Raw genomic sequence first — 20,122 nt, forward strand, 5'->3', positions numbered from 1 at the left:
ATAAAGTGTCATTCAGCCGGTGCTACAGGGAATGCCAGTTTTTTTTTCATTATCTCTCACGAACAGACTTGCAATATTATTGAGAAGCCATGCTTGATCATATCTCTCATAAAGTACACACATTTATCATTGACATTAGGATTTTACATTGGGCACTAACGTATTTAATTAAATATATCAATTTCAACTAACAATAAAAGTAAATATATTTCGAACCTTGGCTCGGAACGTTTTATTCTGTCAAAAGCTATCTTGGGGACGGTATATCTTAAATCGTCCTGTTATCTTGACATATTCATTTGCGTGTTTTTTCCCCCGTTTTTTTCCCATAATTTCTATGTAAAAAACACTCGTGATTCACACCAAAAGTGACATTCTTACTTGAGGTAACAACGAGGAAGAAAAAAAACACGTGAAAATCGTGCAAGATAAATATTTTAACATGTCAACGTTAAAGTGACATTTTCCTATTTTTTTTACTACCAAGTTGAGCTGAATTAATACAATATTTAAAAAGATTGACTATTATAATGGTGATTTACCAATTATTTATGATGAAACATGTTAAGCATAAATTATAAAAAAAACTACTTTAACTATGAAAGACTGCCGCACTCTTTTTTAATTTAATGTAACCGACAAATTTCAAATGGTATTTATAGAAATGTCCGTGGGTCACATGGATTTAATCATAATAATTTTTGCATCGTAAAATGTTAATCTGAACATAATTACGATAAAATATATATAAAGTTATTTGTTTTTACCTGTGTACTCCCACTTGGATGGACATATTGTCATTTTAACCTTGTATACAAACATCATAAATTATGGTCTATCGTTAAACCACAAAGTACATGGAAGAGCATGCATGTATATTCATTTTGCCCTGAAGAATATATCTTGAAACAGGTGCTCTATATTTTGAAAACTCATTAAAAAAAGTATAGAAAATTTTAAACTACATCATTGCAATATGAAAATAGTATATCTGCCGAACCAAGCTTGCTAAATTTGCGACAAAATCAAGCTATGGTTTCGGCATACCTTGTTAAAATGTTTAATAATAATGTCTCCAAATGTGATCATATCAATATAAACAATAACTTGATTGTTCAGTTTTTTAATTGTTTTAATTCTTTGATTTTACCACCCTTTGATAATTAATATGTATACATGTATAACGATCCATGCTTAAATGCGTTGTATCTGAAAAATTTACATTATATGCTAAAGGATGCACCCGTACGAAATGTTAGAAATTGGACCGTTTCTTGAAAATATATATGAACAAATATCTAAAAATATATTCCTAAACAAACCTCAATTAGGGCTATTTTAAGTCTATTTACGGCAATTTAATATTATTCAGTAATATGTTTGGAAAATGTTCAATAGTCGTGCATTTGGATAAATCAAGGACTGAATCAAAACATCTTCTTTGACAGGTCTAATTCTGTTTTTATAGAGAAATATGATTGGACGTCGGCGATTGTCACGTGGTCGTAAAGACTGGGCTTTGGGGTCAATGTGTCTCGTTGTTGCCGTCACTTCCGGTATCATCTTTCTACAGACGCTCAACACATCTCCTTTTGTCAGAACGACTTCTATGGAGGACAAAGCAAAATATCTACAACAAGTACATATAATTATTCCCGACGAGCTTTCAAATCGTGTGCAGTATTCAAACCGTCCACAAGAAACTGGGTTATCTACGAAATCCAGTGTTGTAAATCAAACACTGTATAATACGTCTTTAGGGTTGCCATCTACTACCACTTCAAGTGCAATAAAAGATTCAACAATTGATCGAAGACGTGACGCTATTAATCAAAAGTTTGTTTTACCAAAGTTTAAATTCAACGAAGAAGCAAAGTGCGACAACACTACAGAAGTCTTGGTTTATTTCCAAAGTAAATGGTCTAACTTCATGAAGAGGAGGACTTTAAGAAATACATGGGGATCAAAACCCGGCTTCTTTGACATTTAAACGGGGTTAAGTTTGTTTCTAATTGGTTTAAACCAACTGATATCAAGACCGTGTAAAATTAAAAAGACACTTAACATGGGGATATTTATTGAAGGAATTTTATTTTATCGTTTATAACCTTACATTGAAGAGCAAAATCGCTTTGGGCCTTTATTTTAAAAGATTTTAAAAAAAAACCCAAAACATTTATAAAATCTATACGATTATTTTTTTAATTTTTCGCAATTTTTCAAAAAAATTATGCCCGAAAATAAAACCCCGACAAAGACGTGATCGCGTGTCACGTCATTGAAGGTGGGAAAAGTCCAATTGTGAGAGATAAGAATTCTAAATGGTATATACCGCCAGAGGTGTTTACAAATCGTACACACTTGCCACAATTTTGCTCTGGTTATATGGTGATAATGACGTCTAAAGTAGTGTGTGACCTACTTGAAAAAGCTAAAGTTACTCCGTTGATAAATGTAGACGATGTGTACATGTTCGGACAGTTGACACAGGAATTACCAAAACTTAACTTTATCAACATCAAAGACAATCTTACGTTGTTTCAAGCTAATGGACTAGATTCATACAGGAACGGAAAAAGTAACTTGATAGCAATTAGTGTTGGCTTTCCGTCTGCTATGGAAGAGTTATGGTCACTTACATTGATTGATTCATATGCATTGAAACAACAGGTATGACGTCATGATGACACACGTTTGATTTCGACATCAACACGAGTATGGAATTGATTCATAGGTGTATATGAGAACCAAATGTTAAATTAATGTTTCACCATGTTTCTTTTTTTGATATAATGAAATAAATTCATATACAAATGTACTTATAGCAGTATACTAACTACAGAATAGGTTTTACAACATTTACTGATATTTCAAAATATTTTACTTTCCGATATAACGGTAATAAGTTAATGATATAAGAATTATGACTTCGTTAACATTGACTGAAGTTTATTGATATAATGTATTATGACTATCTTCAAATACTTTGTCACCAACAAGGCCTATAACACTATATATCATATGAAATACAGTATTTTTGAAGTATATCAATGTTAAGCATTATACACAGTAGATCTGGATCTCTCATTAGCCAATTTAACGCTGAAGTTGTTAAATAGACCTGTCCTATTTCCAATTTTAGAGCTGGCCAGTATCAATTTTAAGGATATCAAAATGAATATTAAAGTAAGTCAGCCAGTGGTATAGAGCCTGGTCAGACTGTGCACAATGATGTACAGGTTGGCATGGCTCTATATTGCTGGCAAAGACGTCACTGTCAGTTACAGCAGGACAAGGGATTGATCAACAAATCAAGCCGTCAACAGTGTCTGCAAATTGACCTCTTTTCAACTTGTAGTTGTTTTTAATCGTTTCTTTTGATTACATTTTTCATTATTTGAAGTCCCGTGTGACTGACAGGTTTCCTTTAATTGTTGACCTTTGTAACACCTGAGTTTAGCGAAAATCATCCTTCAAGTTTTGGCGTCATATAACCTTCACTCTGTTGGGGCGACGTAAAATTTAATTGTTGACCTTTGTAACACCTGAATTTAGCCAAAATCATCTTTCAAGTTTCGGCGTCATATAACCTTCACTCTGTTGGGGCGACGTAAATCCAAACAGACAACAAACATCAAGAAGAAATTATTAGAATGTGTTACATGCAGCTATGTGCACCATCAAGTGAAATATTTAAGATTTATCCATTTGACGTGCATTTTTATATTTTATATACTTACACATCTTTTTATTCTTTATAGGAGGCAATTCGAAATCTTTTTTTTTTTTTTTTGAATGCAGGGATGAATCATTTAATATAACCGGCTTAAGGAAAAACCTCCGTCGGACCCTAGTGACTGACCGACTTGTTTTCTCCATAAGGAAAACTATAATATTTTATAGACACAATACATAAAACATAGGTGCAAACAGTACACTATACATGTCGGTATATTACCCTCATGACAATCATAAAGGATACCATTGTGATGTTTGCAAAGACAATATAAAATATAATGGACGCAAATTAGTGATATTTTCCCCATCATTTCGTTTATTCTTTCAATGTCAGAGTAAAACGCGGCGTCGGTAATATATGAGTACTCTTAAGACCACTTTGAGTCAGTCTCGTTGTGTCTTAAAAGAGAGAAATTTTTTGTATTTTTAAAAAATTTTTTTACGCAATGACGGTAGTTTAAAAAAGAAAACATGTTTTAATTTTCAGGGCGTTTTTTTTTACTTGAGGACCTGAAATCTTTTTTCATTCTTTTTGTATAGAAATTACAATGATAAACAGCGTTAAATTTTTTACATTTTTTTAAGAAATTTTAGCCAAAAAAGCTTATCATCAAATTTATCTTGTTTTTTAACAATGTATAACCCATACCTAGTAACCTCTAAGGGATTTTTAAAAAAAGACAAATTTGGGTTTACTATAAAAATAAAATTTTAGCTTTAACATTCCAAAAAAACCCTGTTTTTGCGGCTTAATAAAATTTTCCTTACTTTTAAAAATTTATGAAACTTTTTACTCTTTACAAATAAAACAAAGTCTTGCATTGCTGATAAAACTGCAGTAACTTAAAAACTGTATTATTACCAAAAATGGTTTGCAATCTATTCTCATAAACATAAAAGTTACCGTTTTTTCCGTTGTTTTTACGATTACCCTCTTTTTCTTTTCGGAGAATATATTCAGCAGAAATAGCGCTTTCTTCTATAGCTATCGTTTCCAGCATAATTATGTACAATCTTAAAAATTTCGTTTAAGTAAAGTTTAACATCTTAAAGGCTGCATTTATATGATTTTTTTTACTAAATTATTTGAAACAATAAACTCTCCCAACCGAAAATCTCGCACATCTCTTCATGTACAGCCTCACAGCTATTATCTTTTCAAATACCCCTTATCTCTCTTTTTTTCACCTACATTTTTCTTTCAGAACTAAGTATCGTATACCAGCAAAAATTGACCGCCTCCGTGGTCGAGGGGTTAGAGTCGATGACTTCTAATCCAGTTACCTCTCTGGCGTGGGTTCGATCCCCGGAAGTGCTTTGGTAGTTCAGGAGGAAGGGAGTCTAGTACTGGGGTAACCCCCAGGAACGAGTTTGGAAAATGCCCCGGGGATTTGCTGCAAATACTGTTGGGAAAAGGCGTAAATGAAACAAAAAAAACAAAAACAAAATAACTTTTTTAAAAAATAAAATTACATATTTGCTTGCAGGTTTTCTCCACTTTCAGAAAAATTTTGCTGACGCTTCGTATTCTTTATTCTAGTTATTATCTCTTTTCAGCATTTGCCAATGGACCTTTGATTTAAGATGTCAGCCAGATCTGCACGAATAACGGCTTACCGTTTGTTTTTCAACATCTTCCGTGGAGAAGTGAACTGTATCTCAGCAACATGTTTTCTAGTCGTAGTGTTCGTTTTTCTCTCCATGGTGTTGAATATGAAACGTGCACCAACAGTGATGACGTCATTGGAACATGCTAAGTTAAACTGGAAAGAACTAGATCGCGAGTCCGAAAATACCATACTGATTGAGCACGAGGACGGCAATGTATATATAGCTTTTAAAATGAAACAGTCTGCAAAACTTGTGAAAGATTTGAAAATTGGAAAAAGGGAACTTTAATGTTGCACAAAAGATTAAAAACAAAAAAAATTTCCCCATAAAAAAAAGCCAGTGGGGACGTTTTTGCCCCAAAAATGGAACTAACAAAAAGAAGGGGCTGATAAAAAACCTTTGAAGAAGGGGCCGGCCTCGACAATTTTGGATCACCGTATAACATTAAAAAAGTTTTTTTTTTTAAAAGGTTTTTAAAAAAAATTTTCGTTTGTTGTTGTTGCATTTTCGACTACACATTTTATGAGACATATTATAAGGGAGACTGGGGTAACTTTAAACTTTTTAAAAAGTTTTCTTAGAAATTTACATTGTAGGCAAACCTTAAAGATCTACACAAAACGCTTATTTAACACGATCAAACGTGCATAAAGATATAATTTACAAGGGGAATTTTATATTTGTAGGAACTGAACAAAAAAAGGATCTTAGGGAGTGGTTTTTGAATTTTTTAAACAACAGAAAATTTTTTTCAAAGTGACGACGATGTTTTCTTAAATGTTTTTAAACTGATGGAAGACATAGAGTCCAAATTTAGGAACAAAAAAAAGCAAATATGGTGTCCAGTACGGTACAAAGGAACTAGTCTTATTCAGAGAAAGAAAGGAAAGTGGAAAGTTGACGAAAATGAGTTTAAGAACATGACGTATTTTCCAGTGACGTACTGCAATGGATTCTTCACAATTCTTACAAAAGACTTGATACAAGAAATGTACGAAGCAGCCAAAGTTACACCATTCTTTTGGGTTGATGATGTGTACTTGTTTGGACTTTTACCGGACAAGATCGGGAACGTCAAGCATAACCCACTTCCGAATCTCAATTTGAACGAAAAAGACGCCAAAACGTGTTTTGAATCTAGGGACAAGAAGTGCAATCTCCTAGTAGCTAATGCACACTCTGATGGTATAATGGATAAATTCTGGTTCAGTGCTTTGGAGCAATATAAAACATTGGCTCAAAAATACTCAAAAGACGCTTTATTTGTTTGATTAAAAATCTTGGAAGATGGAAACTGCAAATAACGTTAAGGTAGACTGCATGGCGACTGTAAGTCGTTATGAGCAAAACTTAATTGGAAATAACACATTAAAAGCAAAAGTTACGCATGGGAAATGGTGGCTAAGACTTTCCACTTATACAATACGTAATGTTTAAAGGCTTCTTCCTGAAATAAGAGTTTTTGTTGTCTGAAAAGTGTTCATGAACTATCATTGTAGAACATTTATTCATGTCATTATCATAGCATATGTTCCTAAGAGTTTTAAAAAAAACACACAATGTTTCTGTTTTTAAATGTTAATTCACAAGTATATGTCTCAGGTGTTAATTGGCATGAGCTATTGTGTTTAAGGTATTTTACATTTTTGGTTTAATTGATTTAATACATTATATATGCATGTATAATCTTTTTCTTATTAATTTTGAACAAATATCTTAAAACAATAAACACATTTCACCGGTGATTACTTTTGTTGTACAATGTAAAATTTAACTATACACCACCAAGAACCCCTCTGTTTACGTTTATAACGACAATGTAAATTATCGACTGACATTGTAAATTATCATCTGACAATGTAAATTATCATCTTACATTGTAAGTTATCATATCTCGTGATAAGTTATCATTTAACATTGTAAGTAATCCTCTAATCATTGTAAGTTATCCACTTATATTGTAAGTTATCATGTGGCATTGTAAGTTATCATGTGGCATTGTAAGTTATCATGTGGCATTGTAAGTTATCATCTGACATTGGTTAATTATTGTTTTTAATTCATTTTTACACGTGCATTATTAAGAGCATATAAGCGGCTTTAATGCCTATTAGTTTTATTTTCTTTAACATGTCAACACATGAATAGCAGCTGGACATAGATACATCATCTTTTATTGCTGGGTTTAGATTAACATTTTACATAACCGTTTAAAATTTTGTCTGGACAGAAAACCAACACATGACCAGTTTGTTTTGGCATTACTTTTTAAATACTCGTATATGATTATTTTAATGGGTTAAAGTGTTGAGCCCGCTTATTCTTGTAAAATCCAATACTTAAAATCATTATTTTTCTTACTATAAAATGAAACTAAGTGAATGTTTGATTAATCAAACAAACACGAGGATTTATTTCCCGTAAAATACTTTTATTTCCCCAAAAACGTTCTGGTTCTACACTGTATCTAATTGATAATGAAATATTAAAAAAGTAACGAAAGAACACAAAATATCGACCGCTGTATAGATACCTTCACTGATAAGATTGTACTAAATGGTAGTCTTGTTTTGTCTATAATTTCAAAACTGCTTACATAAAATTTGCATAATCGGAAGTATTCGAAGTGCTCTTTACTGACTCACAACGGTTCATTTTTGAGCCCCCCCCCCCCAACTTGGCTACTCTCGCCATTTCTCACGGTAATTGATATAAAAGCGATTCGGGTGGGGGATCCGGGGTCTGGATTTCCAAATTACACCTTTCCATACAGTTTCGTCATCGTCGGATACCCACGATTGATAAACATGTTACATAACATGCGATGAATGTTAATGGTTCGGCCGTGGGTATCCGACGATGCAGTTTCGTATACACACATTAAATTGGTATAAGATAATTAGATTCGTAAATATCAATATTTACATTCTTAGTTCAAGATTTTTGTTCATATATTTGCTGTCTTTCGTTTACAAAATCATTGTTTAAAATTTGACAATTTCAAAAGAATATAATATAAAATTAATGTTAAATAATGTAAAAAAGTTGAAATTCTGTTTAACACGTGTCATGTTATTTTATTTTATTCATATAATTATTACATTCAGTAGGTACCCCGAGGCTCACTTTAATTATTGTTTAAAATGTTTTAGATTTGCTATCATAGTTTGCACATGTCATTTTATTATTTGCTATATATGTCTTCAAAATTAAGTATATAATATAATGATAAAATATTACATAATATATTTAAACTTTGGATGTAGTATGAAACTAATGCAACTGACGTCATGAAATCTTGGTAAACTTGTGAGCTTAGAATCTTTACACATTGATCAAGTATAGAGGATATTCTGTTTAAGTTTGAATGGATTAGATAAAAAGAAACAATCGAAATTTACCGGATTTTAACCTGATTTAAGTGACCGATAACCATGGACTTCTTTCACATAAACACCTACAACTTATTCGGTTAATATCGCTAGAAAAGTGACGAAAATTCCTGTTATAACAGGGGTCAAAGGTTCATGAGCACTCAACATGCGCTTCTTACTAGGGTATTCTTCAAAACCCTTTATTCTTGCTTTAGTGATATGTGTGACTTACACTTTTTCATATCTTTTGAAAACCATGTACGTATCGTTGTTCCATAATCACGTCAAGGTCAAAGGTAACCCTCTTTTTCAAGACCTAGTAATAGCGGGATTAAATAGAGTGTTTGAAGATATAAAATATGACAATGATAGGGAGAAGGAAATAAATCAAACAGACGACAATTTCTGGGGAATACCGCCAGAGTTACAGCTGTATTCGAATCGAACTGTGACGAAAAGGAGAACACAAATCCAGATTAACATTAAACGAAAATATTTTTTACGCGATTTTAGGGTTGACGACGTGAATTGTCTTGAATTAATTAACAGAACCAGAGAGGAGGTGAAGAGAGCCAAATCTATTAAAAGAGCGAGGTTGAAGGATGCAGACTATATAGAAATGACGAAAAACTGTCCTACTTTTATTAAAGACAGAGGCTATATAATGCACTATTTAACTAAAGAAGAAGAGTCCTTTCCCATAGCATACAGCATTTTAATGTATCAAAATGTTGAACAATTTGAACGACTTTTACGGGCAATCTATAGACCACAAAATATTTATTGTATTCACGTTGATTTTAAATCTCGCGAGACTATACATAACGCTGTGTCAGGAATTGCAAGCTGTTTTGACAATGTATTTCTGTTAAGAACTAGAGTCAGTGTAAAATTAGGCGGCATGTCCGTCCTGGAGCCGGATCTTAAATGTATGAACGAGTTGTGGAGCAGAAGTAAAACGTGGAAATATTTTATCAACTTGACAGGGCAGGAGTTTCCATTAAGGACAAACTACGAACTTGTTAAAATTCTAAAAGCATACAACGGTTCCAACGACGTGGCTGCGACTATACAAAAGTAAGTTACATAAACTTGATTTTTTTTAAATAATATAATCATTTGCTGTCTTATTGTATACAATAAAGATGAACAATTCCGTTCTGAAATATATTGCTAAATATATGTTCTTGAGCTATTCATGTATTCTTTGAATGAGGGCTTGTGTACTAAGCCCGGCTACGGCGTCATGCTTTTGTTAGGTTTTTTGAGTTGTATCTTTAAAACTACTATAGGGAATGGGTTGAAACTTCGCACACTTATTTAAGAACATAATAGCAGATCACTATCCAAAGTCAATAAATCTAACTTGAAATTTCACATAATTATGGCCCTTTTTTGTCCTTGTTTTTCTGTCAAACACCGACAATAGTCAAGCATTCTGTCCTACCGACAGCTCATGTTATTTACTGTTATAAATATCGCAGTTTAACTGTAAATGGAATGAGTAAATCTGCTTAAGCCCCTGGACTATTTTAATACCTTACCATGCAGGTTCGGGGCCTCAGTGAACCCCCATTCCCCTGCTTCTGCATATGTTATTGCACGTAATTATGTGCACAAAACTATCTTATATAACGGTGCTTATGTTCTGACAAAAGAAAACCTTTTTACTTGCATGCATGAATAATTTTGATAACATCAATGTGTTGGAAACAGCTCTTGTCGGACCGTATTTGGTACAAAAACGAATATGGTACAAATTTGTACCATATTTGGCCGAATATGGTACAACTGTCTAATTGTACCATATACGTATCTGCAGTTTTGGGGTAAAATGCCTGACCAAATATGGTACAAACTTGTACCATATTCGGATGAAAAATGTACCACATTCGTTCCGAATATGGTACACACTCATCATCGTCATCATCATCATCATCATCATCATCGTTATCTCATCATCATCACCATCATCATCATTATCATCATCATCATCATCATCATCATCATCACCATCATCATCACCATCATCATCATCATCATCATAACTACAATTTGCATCAACGTCATCAATACCTTCATGAAAATAATCATCATCGTCATCTCATCATCATCATCATCATCATCATCATCATCATCATCACCATCATCATCGTCATCGTCATCATCATCATCGTCATCATCATCATCATCATCATCATCATCATCATAACTACAATTTGCATCAACGTCATCAATACCATCATGAAAATAATCATCATCGTCATCATCATCATCATCATCATCATCAGCAGCAGCAGCAGCAGCATCATCATCATCATAATCATCATCATCAGCGGCCGGTAATCATTGGCGTCAACATAATAAAAAACTTTTTTCATCATCATCATTATAATCATTATCATCGGCCGATAAACATCGCAGTTATCATCATCACAATCATCAAACCCCAATCATCATCACCATTTTCATTATCATCAATTACATCATCATCGTCACCATTAACACCATCATCATCATCGTCACCATTAACGCCATTATCATCATCATCGTCATGATGATGACAAAAGTTGAATATTGAGTAAAAAATCGGACCAATTTTTTCGTATTCAAATAAAAAAAAGGTTAGGGTCGGGCGAAAAAAATAGGTAGGGTCGGGTCACCGGAACCAGACAATTTTTTTCTTTTCGCCTAATGTTTAGGAATACAGTCACACCTGTCTAAAGCAGCCAGTCAAACATCCTTATTTTTGGAGAGATATATTCATTTAAAAGAGCTCAAAATCTCTTAAATCGGATTTTGGTGAAAATACACTTTCGAAAAAAAAGTTTTAAAAATTTGAAAATTGCTATTAATGATCTTGTGAATTGTTTGGGTCAATCTAAAACTACTGACCAAAGGATATTGAATTATATCGAAGAAATTCTATCGTAAAACAACTGCAAATGCATGAAATATGAATTTCGTTAGTTATTTTTTCGGCCCAATTTCTTGTTTATTTTTCGGATTTGCTCATGCAATATCTTCTTGTCAGAAGTTTTAGATTGACCCAAACAATGCACGAAATCATTAATATGGCTGACGCGACGTCATTCGACCAATCGAATGCGACGTCGACATTCCTGCAACGACGTTTGCTTAAAGCAATCATATCTGGACAAAACCTACCAATTATTATTAAAATGTATTAAAATATAAGCATTAATACCGAGGGGTATTAAACGATCAAATTTTCCAAGAAGCGCTGGCGCGCTTCATGGATTTGCTCGCCTACCTTTACCCTTACAAGTTCACACTCTATGAACATAACCAAAATGCGATAATCCTCAAACTTTTACAGAGTTACCTGGAGCAAGCACGTCTCTAGTCTTAGAGTACTAGTACTTAGTAACCAGTACTAAGCAGATACATTCGCCAGTAATTGACAACTGCCCTACTTGAAACAGCGGTAGGGGAAGAATGGCCGTAGAAATCATTTCGTGACCAATCTCCACGAAAGTATCTGGCCCGCCCGGGAATCGAACCCAGGCCGCCTGCGTGCCAATCTGACGCGCAACCGACTGAGCTAGCCGGTGAAACAGTTACACAACCAGCAAAATCCATGTAAAGTGTGGTTAGGTTAGCTGTTTCTGTTACTGCTAGTTACGACGACGCAACGACGACGACGACGACGACGATGATGATGATGATGATGATGATGATACTTTTGTCACTTCCAATATTAGGTTAATACAATGTATTTGAGTTTGAAAAAAAGTTTACACATCGGCAGACTATTTCATTTATTAAGAAATACACAATTTATGTACCATATACGTAGGCCATTTTCATTTTATGAGTTTTTTTGGTATGTACCAAATACGTTTTGGCGAGCATAGAAAAACTTATTCCAACCGAATATGGTACAATGTTTGTACCATATTCGGTCGAAAATTGTACCATATTCGGTCCGAATATGGTACATTTGTACCATATTCGACCGAATATGGTACATTTGTACCATATTCGTTTTTGTACCAAATACGGTCCAACACAGCTCTACTGCATACATACTGAAACAAAATATGTATAAAGTTGTTTATCTATATAAAATTTGATAACGCCATTATTACACATATAAATGAAATAATTTGAATTCAAACAAAGTTCGACCGCTATCTATAGAAAAGAAGTTACTTTTATGCAGAATTATAATATTCATAACCTTTTTGAACATCTTAATATAAGCTTAATTGTGAAAAGTTGATGCAACTAATGTTGATTAATTTCACGTCCGCGTCTCGAAGATTACCAGTACAAATCAAATGAGAAATTGTGACCTAGTATACGTAGGGGTCGAACCCACGATCCCTGGGATGAGAGGCAGAGACCTTTGCCACTAGACCACTGGTCCCCATAACTATCATACTATGATAAGATATTGTACTATCTGAAAGGTTTCGAATAAAAGACTTAAAGGGAATGTAAAAACCTGTATTTTTGACATCTTTTACAGAGACACAGAGAGGTGTGACAAACCACGTGCAGTGGCTCCACCCCATGGAATTCACGTGACAAGAGGGTTCGTGCACGTTGCTGTTAACAGAGATTTCGTAGATTTCACCTTACACGATGAAAGGGCACAGCACATTTTAACATGGATGAACAGATCCTGCTATGTCCCGGATGAGGCATATTTCTCAACCCTTAACCATAATCCCCATTTTGGGGTCAAAGGGTCATTTAAAGGTTATTACTTTGTTTTCATTATTTTCTTATGGTAAAATTGAAGAAATTGGGGAAAAGTGGTAACAGTGAAGAAATGGTGAAAAAATAGATAAACGTGAAGAAAAAAGAAGCTTTGCATCTATGTTAACTGATATTCTCAACTTGATTTGTAGAATTATTTTCCCTCTGACTGTGTTAGAAACGATATCATAATAACGAAAGTCCAGTTATAATTTGTTCAGATCAAATATCCCCTCTCATAGAGAATATTCCCAGGGGGATATATCTTAAATATCATCCTTATAGAGAATATTCCTTGGGACATATTTCGTATATTACCTTCCGTATACAATATGTAATTTTGCTATAAAATGAAAACATTACATACAGATTTATGTGTTATTAGAGTTATGTTCCTCAGGGTGATATTATAAATATATCACCCGTAGCATATTCTGTTTCAGGGTGGCATTTGGCCAGAACACATTTTAACATGCTATTTTGCCTATCGGTTCAGATTATACATACGGCCATATAATCCTACACGTTTGTAATGTTGCTTCTCATTGGATAATCGTGACGTTTATGTGGTTTAACATACACGGCTGCTGTCAATTTATGAAGAAATCTTACTTTTTTCTCTCTAAATATTAATTTATGCTTGCTGTATCATAAATTCGTTATAAGTATTTCTGACAGGTTATATGGTCGTATATAAACGGTTGTTTGCTATAACCGTTTATATAGGGCCATATAACCTGTCAAAAATCTTAATAACTCATGATAAAACATGCTAAGAGTTTTTATGACGAATTTATGATGCAGCAAAACTTCCATGTTTTGAGGCACCCACCCCAAACAAACTTGGTAAACGCCTCGATTATCCAATGAAAAGTGACGTTACAAACGTGCAGAATTATAGTGTAATACTCATAATAACATACCGGAGCGACCTACGGTACCCACAACAAATTATTATGTTCATCAGTGTAAGACGTACCTTTGATTATGATTATATGTTGTTTTGTTACAGTTGGACATTTTCTAATGATTCTCATTTGCAGGACATCCAGAAACGTCTCGGAATAGAAGGAAACCTTATATAGCACGTTTCAAAAACGTAGTTGAATCTGAAGTTTACGGCTGGAAATGTCACGGAAGAGAGATTAACGGGCTGTGCGTTTTTGGTACAGCTGACGTTCGCATGTTATCCGTAAGGAAAGAACTTTTTGCTCACAGATTTCATTTAGATTACCAACCGGTAGCTTATGAATGCATGGAAGAACTAATATATAACCGTACACGTGATGAATTCATGGGAACGCTAGCGTTCAACGCTAGTTTTTATTCAACGTTAGGTTTTGTGTTAGGGCAAGGATAACGAATGAAAAAAAACTAAGTTTTGAATTATGGGGAACGCTGTACGGCTGCCGGTTGACAAAGAACGCTAGCGTTCAACGCTTGAAATTAAAAATATGTATAATGAATGTTATGTTCTTGTAATACATGCATAGAATATAAATAAAAAGTGACAAAATAAATAAAAAGGCTATTTCTTTTCTTAACCAATGACAACTGTCCATCTGGATTTCAGAGGTCGTCGGTTAAACTTACGTTTTTCATTGTGTCTTGAATAATGCACAGAGGCATGCCCAACTTTAAGGTACATTCATGGTTGATTATCAGTATCACAAGATTAATGGGATACTGCATAACTATATGAGCCGCGTCACGACAAAACCAACATAATGGGTTTGCGACCAGCATGGATCCAGACCAGCCTGCGCATCCGCGCAGTCTGATCAGGATCATGCTGTTCACTTACCAACCCTATTACAAGTAGAGTAACTGATAGCGAACAGAATGGATCCTGATCAGACTGCGCGGATGCGCAAGCTGGTCTGGATCCATACTGTTCGCAAACGCACTATGTTGGTTTTGTCGTGACGCGGCTCATATTATCTTTTATTACTACATATATAATAAATAGTGGGATATATGGTACATTTTTAGGGACCTTGGTTTACTCAAAGAACGCCAAAGAAATTTCAGATTGCTGAAAAAGTATCTTAGTGAGGGCATGGTGTATACATAAGTCCCTAACTAAAAACTCCAGTCTTCACTTATGAACTTCCACATACATATACATGTTTACATGTCTAACTAACATATGCTGGAAAAAATATTTTTCTTTATGCTGTCATGGTTATTTTAAAAAACCATACATAAAAAATGTGGAGCAATATCGAGTATTAAAAATGACCTACGTGCTTATGTACAGAATGTTTAGAATGATGTCCGTCATCTCCACGCTAATATTAACAATGAATAAAAAGGAATCTCTATTTGAAGTTATTTCAACACAAGACAAACTAATACAAGACAAATCAAGACAAGATAAGATAAGACAAACCAAGACAATACAAATTAAGAAAAGACAAGACAAATCAAGACAAGATAAATTAAGACAAATCAAGACAAAACAAACCAATACAAGACAAATCAGGATAAGATAAGATAAACCAAGTCAAGACAAACCAATACAAGACAAATCAAGACCAGAAAAGAAAAGAAAACCCAATACAAGACAAATTAAGACAAGAGAACACAAGATAAATCAATACAAGACAAAAAAAAGACAAGAAAAGACAAGACAATTCAAGATAAGACAAATCAAGACAAGAAAAGACAAGTTAAACCAATACAAAACAAATCAAGAAAAGACAATACAAACCAAGATAAGACAAATCAAGACAAGAAAAGACAAAATGAACCACTACAAGACAAATAAAAAAAAGACATGAAAAATCAAGACTAGGCATATCAAGATAAAACACCTAAAGTCAAGACAATGCCAGAAAAAACAACAAATAAAAGGTAAGTCAAGACAAGACACTCAAGACAAGACAAGATCAGATAAACCAAGACAAGACAAAACATACATAGACAAGACAAATCAAGACAAATAAAGCAAGACAAGAGGGACCAGACAATCCAATACAATGCAAATCAGGACACACACAAATCAAGACAAGTCAAAACAAGAAAAGAAAGACACGGAGAGCGCATCTTTTGCTGCACATTTTGTAAATTAAAGCTCATTTGTTTATTCATCTTTACATTCGTATATTTGGGCTTATTAGAATAACATTTTAAATAAATATATGTTAAATGCAGTCAATATAAGGTTTTTACAATAGACTCTACTAGTTTTAAAATAAATCCATAGACTATGGTTATTAATGCACATTGGAATAAGCTGACCTAATCAACATATAGATGTGACGGTTAGCCATGAGTATGCACATGAATGTATATATTGTTATCGTATCTTTTGTCTAAACATGTATTGATTTTTTCATTACTATCGATCATGATGCGATTTATAATTTTTCTTCTGCAAAGCACTTGACATCACTGATAATTCGCTTGAGTTGCATCTCAAAAGTCATTTAAAATCATGCAAGGCGTCGAGCAAGGTGTCCCCCTATGACTGAAATGATATATCATATATAAGCACAGTACTTTTTCATATATCACTGAATATTTATATTGACCCACAAATGAACAAGTATTGCATTTACGATTTTGTAACATATTAAGATAAACAAATTAACAAGATTAAATAATTACAACATCAAAATGGAAAATCGAAACACCGCAATATCATTTGATCATATGAGCCGCGTCACGACAAAACCAACATAGTGCGTTTGCGACCAGCATGGATCCAGACCAGCCTGCGCATCCGCGCAGTCTGATCAGGATCCATGCTGTTCGCTATCAGTTTCTCTAGTTGTAATAGGGTTTGTAAGCGAACAGCATGGATCCTGATCAGACTGCGCGGATGCGCAGGCTGGTCTGGATCCATGCTGGTCGCAAACGCACTATGTTGGTTTTGTCTTGACGCGGCTTAATTATCGTAGCACATACACTATACACAACAATATTTAAACAGTCAGTTCACCCTTCAGAAATAACATCATTTCGAACAACGATGTTGTCAAACAAAAACACAAACATATACACATAGAACTGACTCTGGCATAAAAAAGAAGAAGAAATATTCGGAGAAATTTAATAGATGCCATAAAATTTGGGAACAAAGAATGTTTTTGAATTAAAAAAGAGAAATAAATGCCGTAACGTTTTACATTTTCTTAAGGTAAAATTTCTCGTCGTGCGATTTTACGACAATCTGAGATGTCCCGGATATGTCACCATTCTTAATTGAAATATGATAATGATCAATGTTTGTTTTACAACACGCGGACTTAATTTTCTTTATCGTTTACATCTTAATTATCTCTAAACGCTGTTGTCATTTTTTTATGTTTTTTGTTTTTAGAAAAAAAGGGAAAAGAAATTGAAATACATTTTAAAAATAAATAAAAATGTCTACCGTTATTTCAAACCATGGACTAAAAATTATTAAAGTGAGTATTGTGATGATAATTATTCTATTATCGAAAAGTATTTATCATTCAGTAACATATAGGAAAGGAGTAAATAAAAATTCAGAATTGGACGAGGAAGCAAGGAAATCCCTTGATATAGACACGTTTTTAAAGAACAAGTTATTCTTTTTGAAAAATAGAAATGAGAAAAACATTAACTGTGCTGAAATATTAAAGGAGAATGCTTTAGAATTTAACCGTGCTTTAACGTTTAATATTGAAAGTCTGTATAAATATACCTCCGAGGACTACATAGAGATGACTCGGAATTGTTCTGCTTTTATCGCCAATAGAGGTTACATCACTCATCATTTGACGGAAGAAGAGAGAAAGTTCCCTATCGCGTACAGTATTCTTATGTACAAAAATGTTGAACAGACCGAACGACTTTTACGTGCCATTTATAGACCGCAAAATGTTTACTGCATCCACGTTGACTTGAAGTCAGACGAAGCGACGTATAAAGCCATGGTGAAGTTGACGCATTGTTTTAACAACCTCGTAATGATAAAAGAACGCATCAGCGTTGTGTGGGGCGAAATGTCCGTACTCGAACCAGAGCTTTTATGCATGAAAACGCTGCTTCAGCGGAATAAGAGATGGAAGTATTTTATTAATCTTACAGGGCAGGAATTCCCATTGAAAACTAATTATGAACTTGTGAGCATTTTAAAGGCATACAACGGTGCCAATGATGTTGATGGATCGGTTGTCGAGTGAGTTATAGGTCTTCATCTTTATCTTTTCTAATTATCTCCCTTTTTTGTTCAAGTATGTGTTCGTGTAAAATACCAATTACATATTCTTTATTTTGACCGTAAAATATACCATATGTATGTTTATATGTAAAAATTGAAAAACGTATATTCACCCATATCAATTACTGATTAACGTGAGCTATGTGACTTCTTAAGTAACGAAATTTAGTTTTAATGATACAGGTACTGTAATGGTTATAGTTGCAACTTAGCAACCTTCCTTGTACAAGAACATCTCAGATGCCCTTCGTGCATTATTTCAAGCACGAACGGGCACCAGAGTTGACTGATATTAAAAAGCTTCCTTGCAAAAATATTATATATGTAACACGCATTTTCTTTTTAATTTTGCACAGGAAAACCATATTATGTTGAATTTATTTTATTTTTAGAAATCTCAACAGATGCATGCCAAATTATGTCCTGTCTCCGCCTCCACATGGTATTCTCATATCAAAAGGAGCTGTTCATATTGCCGTTAGCCGCGGATACGTTGATTACGTCATTAATGATCACAGAGCACGTGATATTTTACAATGGATGAACAGATCATGTTTTATACCCGATGAGTCGTTCTTCACAACAATGAACATAAACCCGCATCTTGGTGTACCAGGCTCGTATTTAGGTAAGTTTGCAAGTCTGTGTTTTGTATTTAAAAACGATCAAACTGAACCAACTTGATTTAATTATTTTTTTATCTAACATGGCCATGCATGAGTCATCCAATTGTGATGGAACAGCAGTTCATGTACCATTTATGAATGATCCTCGATTTAAATAAGTATAGAGGAATACCTGATCCATTTTCTTGTAAGATTTAAATCTTTAAAATTTAAATTTTGCTCGAACGTAATATTATCGCTTGAACTCAATAATATTGCGTATAGTCATTCCCATCATTTTCTATCAATATTTTATAGGACATCCAGAAACTACCGAGATCAAGGACACCACCAAACCGTATTTGGCGCGTTTTAAAAATCGCCAGCATTCTCGTCTGCATCTATGGGAGTGTAAAGGTGAATGGGTCAGAGGGATGTGCGTTCTTAGCTTCCTTGATCTACCATTTCTCTCAAAACGTAAAGAAATGTTTGCCAATAAGTTTCATTTATATGAACAACCTTTGACGTTCGGCTGCCTAGAGGAAATGATATACAACAGGACACGTGATGAATATTTAGGAAAAAGAAAGTTTGATGCAAGCTGGTATTCAAGTCTTGGCTTTGTAAAAAATCAAGTAAAACGCTAAAAATCTGTAGTTTATGTTTTTTTTACAAGTATAAAGTATGTCTTTTTATCCTGTTTGAAACATATCCTGTGTGGAATTGTGTGATATAAAGCAAAAGGTAGGTAAACGAAATTACTGTACCATGTCTTGCGAACCACTACAATTCAATGTGTACCTTGTCTTGCAATTACAAGCACATGTTACTTCCGGTCACTGTACCTTTCTTGGGAGCCTTTATATTTTAAC

At 33.9% G+C, this 20,122-nt stretch overlaps 5 protein-coding genes across 5 annotated transcripts; all 5 read left to right on the forward strand.

Annotated features, from left to right (window-relative positions):
• Positions 1–2,249: 2,249 nt before the first annotated feature.
• LOC132725742 (uncharacterized) lies at positions 2,250–5,639 on the forward strand. Its single transcript, XM_060710931.1, has 2 exons — positions 2,250–2,670; positions 5,296–5,639. The coding sequence occupies exons 1-2, from the start codon at positions 2,386–2,388 to the stop codon at positions 5,314–5,316; spliced, it is 306 nt and encodes a 101-aa protein (XP_060566914.1). The 5' UTR covers positions 2,250–2,385; the 3' UTR covers positions 5,317–5,639.
• LOC132725746 (uncharacterized) lies at positions 5,323–6,873 on the forward strand. The gene is made up of 2 exons (XM_060710934.1): positions 5,323–5,557; positions 6,091–6,873. The coding sequence occupies exons 1-2, from the start codon at positions 5,323–5,325 to the stop codon at positions 6,618–6,620; spliced, it is 765 nt and encodes a 254-aa protein (XP_060566917.1). The 3' UTR covers positions 6,621–6,873.
• A 1,685-nt stretch (positions 6,874–8,558) lies between these two features.
• On the forward strand, positions 8,559–14,965 carry LOC132725743 (beta-1,3-galactosyl-O-glycosyl-glycoprotein beta-1,6-N-acetylglucosaminyltransferase-like). The gene is made up of 3 exons (XM_060710932.1): positions 8,559–9,800; positions 13,219–13,451; positions 14,495–14,965. The coding sequence occupies exons 1-3, from the start codon at positions 8,890–8,892 to the stop codon at positions 14,809–14,811; spliced, it is 1,461 nt and encodes a 486-aa protein (XP_060566915.1). The 5' UTR covers positions 8,559–8,889; the 3' UTR covers positions 14,812–14,965.
• A 2,825-nt stretch (positions 14,966–17,790) lies between these two features.
• Positions 17,791–18,607, forward strand: LOC132725741 (beta-1,3-galactosyl-O-glycosyl-glycoprotein beta-1,6-N-acetylglucosaminyltransferase-like). The gene has a single exon (XM_060710929.1). The coding sequence runs from the start codon at positions 17,825–17,827 to the stop codon at positions 18,605–18,607; it is 783 nt and encodes a 260-aa protein (XP_060566912.1). The 5' UTR covers positions 17,791–17,824.
• A 436-nt stretch (positions 18,608–19,043) lies between these two features.
• LOC132725747 (N-acetyllactosaminide beta-1,6-N-acetylglucosaminyl-transferase-like) lies at positions 19,044–19,902 on the forward strand. Its single transcript, XM_060710935.1, has 2 exons — positions 19,044–19,273; positions 19,569–19,902. Exons 1-2 carry the CDS (start codon positions 19,054–19,056, stop codon positions 19,895–19,897), a joined length of 549 nt encoding a protein of 182 aa, XP_060566918.1. The 5' UTR covers positions 19,044–19,053; the 3' UTR covers positions 19,898–19,902.
• Positions 19,903–20,122: the final 220 nt, after the last annotated feature.

Source organism: Ruditapes philippinarum, unplaced genomic scaffold, assembly GCF_026571515.1.
Source record: "Ruditapes philippinarum isolate M1 unplaced genomic scaffold, ASM2657151v2 ctg10300_1_1_1_1, whole genome shotgun sequence".
In the NCBI taxonomy this organism is placed as follows: Eukaryota; Metazoa; Mollusca; class Bivalvia; order Venerida; family Veneridae; genus Ruditapes; species Ruditapes philippinarum.